Raw genomic sequence first — 7,771 nt, forward strand, 5'->3', positions numbered from 1 at the left:
AAAAGAAAGGGGGGAGAAGAAGTGGGAGGGAGGGAAAGAGGAGGAGCTGACATGGACCCAGAGAGAGGAAAGAAAAGAGAGAGAGAGAGAGAGAGAGAGGGAGAGGGAGAGAGAACCGGAACGAGAGAGAGAGAGAGAATCTCACCAGCCTACTTGCCTGAGTTAGCTATTTTGGCAGACAGGCCGGTGAGGTAGGCAGCAGGAATGGCCCGGAAGCCAAACAGCCAGCCTAGAGTGATGTTCCAGACGACAACCAAGGAGGAGGAAGATGAGCCTCCTCAACGGAGACTGGGCAAGCTGACCGTCAAGTACAATCGAAAGGACCTACAACGGAGGCTGGACATTGAAGAGTGGATCGACGGGCAGTTGCACCTGCTGTTCAACTGTGAGGTGAGCCACACTCTTTGTAATGTGATAGTGAGATGGTTGCTAAGGAGTGCTGTAGTGAAGACAAGAAGCCCCTAGACTGTGACTTTGAAAAGTTAATAGCGACAACATACGTACAAACTAATGTCTTTATGGCTCAGTTTGTAGCTTTGCTTTTTCCTTGGTGTGAGGGAGGTTAATATAAAGTAAATGAGTTAGAGGTGTGTGTGTGTGTGTGTGTGTGTGTGTGTGTGTGTGTGCGTGTCTGTGGTAGGGATATAGGAGACCCAATTGGTAGGGATATAGGAGACCCATTTTCCTTGTTCACACGGTGACCAGCCTGTCACACCGTCCAGCTTTGGGGAGAGCGTGACAGCGTAAGCATAGAGTTACTTGAAACTGATATTTCGTACTCTGCTGAGAAGGAAAACAAGACATACGGGCAGAATTTTTCACAAAAGATCCAACATTTGTTCATCATAGCAACTCTGAGAACCCCAGAAGAATGTTCAGGTGTGGGAGATTTAGTCACACTGGCCTAGATAGACTGATGCACACTACATGTGAGAAATCACTCTCACATATTCAAGAAGGGGATACAGTGACAAAGTCTTCAGGAGAGTAGTTCTAACGATACATTCTCATACTATGCATAGTACAGAAGGCCTAACTGATAAATTATTTTGATTGAGTAGCTGCTGTCGCACAAGATTTGTTCAAATTGCTTTGAATATTAATAAAACATAGCCATACAGTACAAAGATTTTAGCTGAGAGGCCCAGAGTTTCTGTATAAGCATTTGATTGCCAGGTCCACACAATTAGCCCATGAAAACTCAAATGGATTCCCTTGTCTCATTATTCCTGGCACTGTGACAAGTTGATTACAATTTCGGAGAACGCCATGGCAACGGAGCAGGGGTTCTTTTAGACAAGAGACAAGACTACAGACAGCCCACGGCTGCAGACTCAACAGAGCAGAGCAGACCTGAATTTACACTAATGACTCTCAAGTGTTTTTATACTGTTCATCATGGATCTTGTCTTAAGTCTTTTTTCTTTTCTTACTCTTTTTTTTTTATCAAGCTGTGAAGATTCCTTAAAAAGATGTAAATGGAAGATCAGGGGAGCCCTGCTACATTTACAGTAGCAAATCTGTTGAAGATTTTTTTTTTATTCTTATTCTTGAAGACCTTGTTGTTCCTCTTTCCTTAGTCTTCACGATTATTTATCAAAAAAGAACAGTGGATGATAGATGAAAATGAATCGGCAACAACCCCACCTAGTTCGTGGCCATTAAACTCTGGATCCTGAATCGAAAATCATGCTTGTTTCTTGGTAAACCTGTACCTGTTTCCTAGGAAAACTTAGACCCCAATTCATTTGCAAAGGTAAATCAAACAAACAAACAAAAAAACAGCATTTGAAATTAGGGACCAAAGTTAAGTATGTAACATACACACTCACTCACTCACTCACTCACCCACTTATCCTAATCAGAGTTGCTGGAGCTTGTGCCAGCATTCATTGGGCAAAAGGCAGGGAAACACCCTGGACAGGTTGCCAGTCTATCGCAGGGCAGACATGCACACTCACATTCCTACCTAGGGCCACCATTACCATACCATAGCTGGTATTCGCACCGGAACTGAGTCAGATATGTAAAGCTATTTCAGATTGCAGCTTTTTGAAATACATGTAATTTGGGATTAGAAGATAGCATTCATAGTCCTCGTCATCAAAGAATGACAGAATTAAAACCATCAGACAAATGCAGTAGTTTGAAGTCTCTATTTGTTTTCCATCTGCTGTTATATCAGTGTCAAAGAAATTAAATTAACCTACAGATCAGTCATTGAGGTGTTCGAAGAATCTGTTTAGCATCCAGTTTATTAGACCAATAACTTTGATTCAAGATTGATAGGTTTATACACATTAACAGGTCTGTTGTGGACACACACACACACACACACACACACACACACACACACACACGTATACAGGACAAATAACAGCAAAAGATTACTCTCTGTACATTAATGAAATCATTGCATTGGCAAACTGCTGTACTCACAGCTATTGTGTAGGAAACCTGTGTGGTCATCTTCATATAAAGCAAATATAGGCCCAAATTGACAGGTAAAAATGAAGAGAAAGCTGAAGAAAGCTTGGCACGTCTCAGGCAGGCATGGTCCATTTTAACAGAGGAACAGCTGAAAACGTTCTCTGTTACTGTCTAGCTTGGAAACGTAACTTCTGATGAGAAGAAAAATAGCTGAGTACAGTTGTCCGCACAACTTCTGACATTACTGGCACTGACTTACCATCCGTTACTTCCATTTACCCAACACGGTTAAATCAGAAAATGTGATGATTTTTAATGACCATTCTAACCCAGCCTTTCCTTTGGGCTCCTTCCCCGAGGAATACGGTTTAAGAAGCTCAGGTCCAAAACAAAGCAACTCTGAACAAGCGTGTATCCTGAGGGTGTTCAGTTTCTTAACTAATACATATGAGCTTGTAGTATTTGTACATACACTTTATGGTACACACTGTGCTGTATTTTGATCTCTATGGAAGTGAAGTTTGTTGTAAATCATGTGTGTTTGTTTTCTCTAATGAGCTCACTCCTAAAAAAAATTAACAAAAATTTGGGCTAGCAATAAAATTCAACATGACTTAACTTCACTTTGCCTGAATTTTGAAATGTACTAATTACCATTCAGCCATTGTCTAAATTATGAGAATCTGATTACACGATCAAATTGACCTTTGTAAATTAATCATGTTGGAGATGCTTTTAACGGTAACTCCAATGTCACTGTAGGGCTGACTGTTTAAAGACCCTAATGTTTTAATGAACCTTGATGTACACAAATATTTGAACAGGGCATCTGAGTGAGAGCAACTGCTAATTAATACACACATTCCTGTTTAAACAAATTTATAAACAGATGGGCACAGGATATAGCTTGAACTACTAATGGCTGTTTCCCTAGACAAGGATTAAGACTAGTGCTGGAATTAATTGCATTCAGAATGGGCCTTGCTTAATCCTTTGTCTGAGAACCTGGTGCAAAATATCATTACAGTCTACACAGTGCATTGGTGAATTTAGACTTCAGATTAAAATCTAAACACCATAGGTTACAGTATGTGGTACAAACAAACAGATTGTATGTCACATGACACAGAATCTTTTTCCTCACCCCATTTGTCCCAGGAGTATGTTGGTTGTGATTGTCTGGTTGAAATACAAGTTGCTTTGTTTATCATACGATGACAACATCAATGTAGCGTAGACTCACTGACAGAGAGTGGATTCAGAGCACATGGTCTTTTTTTCCCCCTGGTGACAAAGCGAAAAAACATTCCAAAGACGCTTTGTCACGAGAACAAGACAAAGGGGGCATTACATTTCTTAAGAAAAGTCTCAGAGAGCAAAACGCTATTGTTAGCCAAGTTACTAGTATTTTTAATATCAGTGCCAACAGCATAATTAAATTTATCACAACCAGGGATTCCATTTGGTGGTTTTGAGTCACGGCATGTTTGTCCATGTGTTCACTGATCTTCAGCTGTGTGCCTGTCCGAACGCTAATATTGTTAGCATTACTTAGGATCATATTGTCCTAAGCATTAGCATTTCAAGATCAACTTTTATGTGATTAGCTCTAAGCTCTAGATTTTTTTACATTGCATTTTTCCTCTCACAAATATTGCTGTAAAAAGTAAGAAAGTAAGAGTGCATCAGTAACTTAAAAACCAGCAAATGTTTCACAGTCTTGCTTGATGAACTTTGAAATGGAACGGTGTCAAGTCAGGCTCAGTTAATTGCAGACTCATGTCCACAGGGAGCATTAGATGGGGTGCACCGGTACTTGTTTGGCCTGCAATTTCCTCCTGTGGATCTCCCCAAGTCTTCTAGGCCATTTCCTTCTTCCTCTGTTCTCTGTTGATTGCTATTTTGATTTGGCTGCCAGTAACAGTGAGGTTTGTGGGTTGGTGGACTATTACTCTCATCAAATAATCATTCTGCCCAGATGGACTTTCTTCCGTTGGGTATGCTAGCCTTTATACTGACTGGGAAACCTGCTTATGGGACAACCACCCCAGGAAATAAGGGAAACCGCACTGGCCTTTTTCCCTACCAACAATCTCAAATTCCTGTGTACTGGCCATTATCAGAAGCAAAATCACTCCATTAACTAATGTCTAAAGCTATTTGCTCTAGACATTAAAACATTAACTGGCTATATAATTTATCATTATAGTGATTTGACAGTGAGTAGGTATAGTACAACTAATAACAGAGAGAAATGACACAACTGTCCTCTAAGGAAGCAAAAAAAAAAACATGATGTGAAACTTGTTATGTCAGCATCTTGAACAGTTGTCACAGAGTCCTTAAAATGCATGACTGCAAAAAAGGAAAAAAACAAAACAAAACAATTTAACAAATGTTTGAATGATGAGTTCATTCAAAATGCTTCTGCCAACTTCTTATTGTGTGTTAGGTCAATTGTTAGCATTTTGTCATTATCATAGGGACAAGATCAAGAGGGCATAGATCAGATTGGATTTGATTAGATCTAATTTGATTTGATTTGATTTGATTGGTTCCCAAAGGGGAAATTCCTATGTTGTAAGGGCAGAAAAGTACATAACACAACGTACCATCATACAGGATAAGACTGAGTAAAATAGATTAGTCTTACATTAAAGGGACAGGGAAAATCAGACTAAAGTACAAAGTAATAAAATGAAGTACTATTATAAAAATACTACTTAAATACTGTTTAACTGTTTATAGTGTGTATCCACAAAGTGTACATCCTACAATGAATAAAATACAATTCTTAAGGAAAGTGAACAAACAAAATGTGCCATATTCAACATTGGAGGATAATTTCTTTTTCATGGAATCTAATGAGTGGCAGGCTAGACAAGGCCTAGTCTGGCTGTTCAGGAGCTGAAGGATTCATTTGACCCAAAACTAATGGTGGCATTAATGCTGAATTTGTCATCAATGTTTGCTGATGGCAACAAATGAGAATCAGTTTGTTTTAGCAGAAGTAATATCTGAACGCAAATGTGCAGGGTGTTTTGCTGCCATAGTTCAAACCTCCAAGTAGTGCAGTGGAAACGACATTAGCTTACCACCACAAAGTTCTGTGTTTATATCCTGGTAGTGGTGCTTCCACATGAACACACCTGACACTGTTTGGAGGTGGAGGGCTGGAAGGGAAATATATCCCTGTTTCGGCAATAGTAACTCCCACTGGTTGGTCATGAGTGTCAGATTTGCTGATGCATAGAAAAGAACTCTGTGGTCTGGTAAAAAGAAACCCTCAGTGACTTACACAAGCAAAAGTTTTAGTTAATGTCTAAAACTGACATTTTTTAAAAAAAATTCAACCTCAGAACAATTTGTTTAGAGGGCAGTAATGTAATGGTTACATTGCAATTCTGCTCTCTAAACAATTACACAATTTTTAAAAATTTGCTAAACAAAGGAAGAAAAGTTGGCACAACTCAAAGACTTTCTCTCTGGACTGACTACACTTGTTGGTACAGCAAACATTGTTATGTTCGTTCAGCTAAACATCTCTTTTGGTGCTAACAACAGACAGTCAGTCAGTATAATTTACAGAAGTTGAGCAAACAAGAGAAAGTCATCAGAAATCTGTTAGAATTTATTAGCTATTACAAAAGCTAAAATAATTTTTTTTTTTTTTTGTTGAGCAAGCATTACATTTTTACAGTGTGTCTGCCTGTGTGAGATTGCCACTTTTCTTTATTTAATCAACATTCTGTTTTATCAGCCCTTTACTGGAGCATGACGTATCAACATTCTCTCCTCTTGATTTCCAGGAGGATAACATTCCAGAACTAGAGATCGACATTGATGAACTGCTGGAGCTGTCTGACTATGAACAGAGAACAAAACTCCACGTGAGTTTTGCGAATGTCATCTTATTTTAAAATTTCATAATGACCGCATTCTCAACTCGTGACTTTATATCTTCATTCACAGTTTCTTTCTTTTTTTTTACTGTGTGGGTTAACCACTCTTTAAAGTTCCTGAGTTCAAATTTGAATTGTTCCTTTTCTTTTTTGGCAGGAACTTCTTCAAGAGTGTGGCAAACCAAAAGAGGTAAAGTTTGACTACTGCAATGCTTGTATTAAAGCCTCTGCCTCAGTAGACTTGGAACAAGCAAAAGTTCTTGTTTTTAACCAAAGCAGGAGAGAGCTTGAAATGACTTAGGTGTCTTTCTTTACAAGAGTAACCTTTAATTAAAACATGGTTGTCACAGGTTTTTTTTTCTCTTGCCAGGACTTCATCAATGGATTGTTGTATCGTATGAAAGGCCTTCGCAAGATGTCAGGCTCCTTAAGAAAATGAAGTTGAGTATAAGCAAGCGCCAAGTCAAGTTATCTAATCAGAACATTATTGCAGGTCTAATTGTACTGAAACATGTCCAGGGTCTACAGTATATAGACCCAATCTCTAGAGTCTGTCTCAGACATAGGATATGGAGAGCTACATTTATTTGTTTAAAGAAGTTAAAATGTTAAGTAACTGTTGAAGCAACATTGTTTCTAGTGTGTAGTGACAGCACAGCCACAGTTCAATAGTCTGTAATGACATTAGGTTCTGTGTGGTATCAAGCAATGCACAGATAAGATATAACACTTCTCAGAAATAGGCTCCAGCAAATGTATGGTGATTAAGTTTTAAGGGGGAAAAAAGGGACCTTGTAGGGGGAAGTTTTGGTTCATGCACAGATCACAGATAGGTTCCATTGCATGCTAGAACCTACAGTTACTTGAATAGAACAAACAAGCCGTTGGAACACAAATGGGACACGAATGCACAACACTGCACATGATTTTTCTTTCTTTTCTTTTTTTTTTTTTGTAGTTGTAGATGCACTCAAAAACTGATCACATTCAAACCATTATATTTAAAAATATAACTGCACAAATTTTAGAAAAGACAGTTTCAAAATCATTACAAGACCATTGTTAGCGATCATTTTTGTGACATTGTTTCAATTTCAGAGGGTTAGAGACACATTCAGCTCTCTGTAGATGCAAAAACTTTTGCTCAGGAGTCTTCCTCATGGTCCCTTGGGTTCTTGGTATTCTTTAGTTTAGTACAGCAAAAACACACCAGATTCCGTTAATCAACTCCTCATCAAGCACTCACTTAAGTGAAACAGGTAGACTAGTGCTGAGTAGAATGAAATGGGCTGCGACAGGGGGTGGGTATTCGGGTTATTCTGCTCAAGCTAATATTTACAAAACTGACCCAGGTTTGTTATCCAGAGAACCTTAAATGGTTTTGTTCACTCAGTGAGGCCACTTGTTTATAGAGGTTTGTTTTAGGGTAATATTCAAAA

At 38.8% G+C, this 7,771-nt stretch overlaps 1 protein-coding gene across 1 annotated transcript; it reads left to right on the top strand.

The window, feature by feature from the left end:
• Window positions 1-204: 204 nt before the first annotated feature.
• On the top strand, window positions 205-6,771 carry LOC115810776 (protein phosphatase 1 regulatory subunit 14B-like). Its single transcript, XM_030772786.1, has 4 exons — window positions 205-390; window positions 6,240-6,320; window positions 6,490-6,522; window positions 6,703-6,771. The coding sequence occupies exons 1-4, from the start codon at window positions 205-207 to the stop codon at window positions 6,769-6,771; spliced, it is 369 nt and encodes a 122-aa protein (XP_030628646.1).
• Window positions 6,772-7,771: the final 1,000 nt, after the last annotated feature.

Source organism: Chanos chanos, chromosome 4 (assembly GCF_902362185.1).
Source record: "Chanos chanos chromosome 4, fChaCha1.1, whole genome shotgun sequence".
NCBI classification, from domain to species: domain Eukaryota; kingdom Metazoa; phylum Chordata; class Actinopteri; order Gonorynchiformes; family Chanidae; genus Chanos; species Chanos chanos.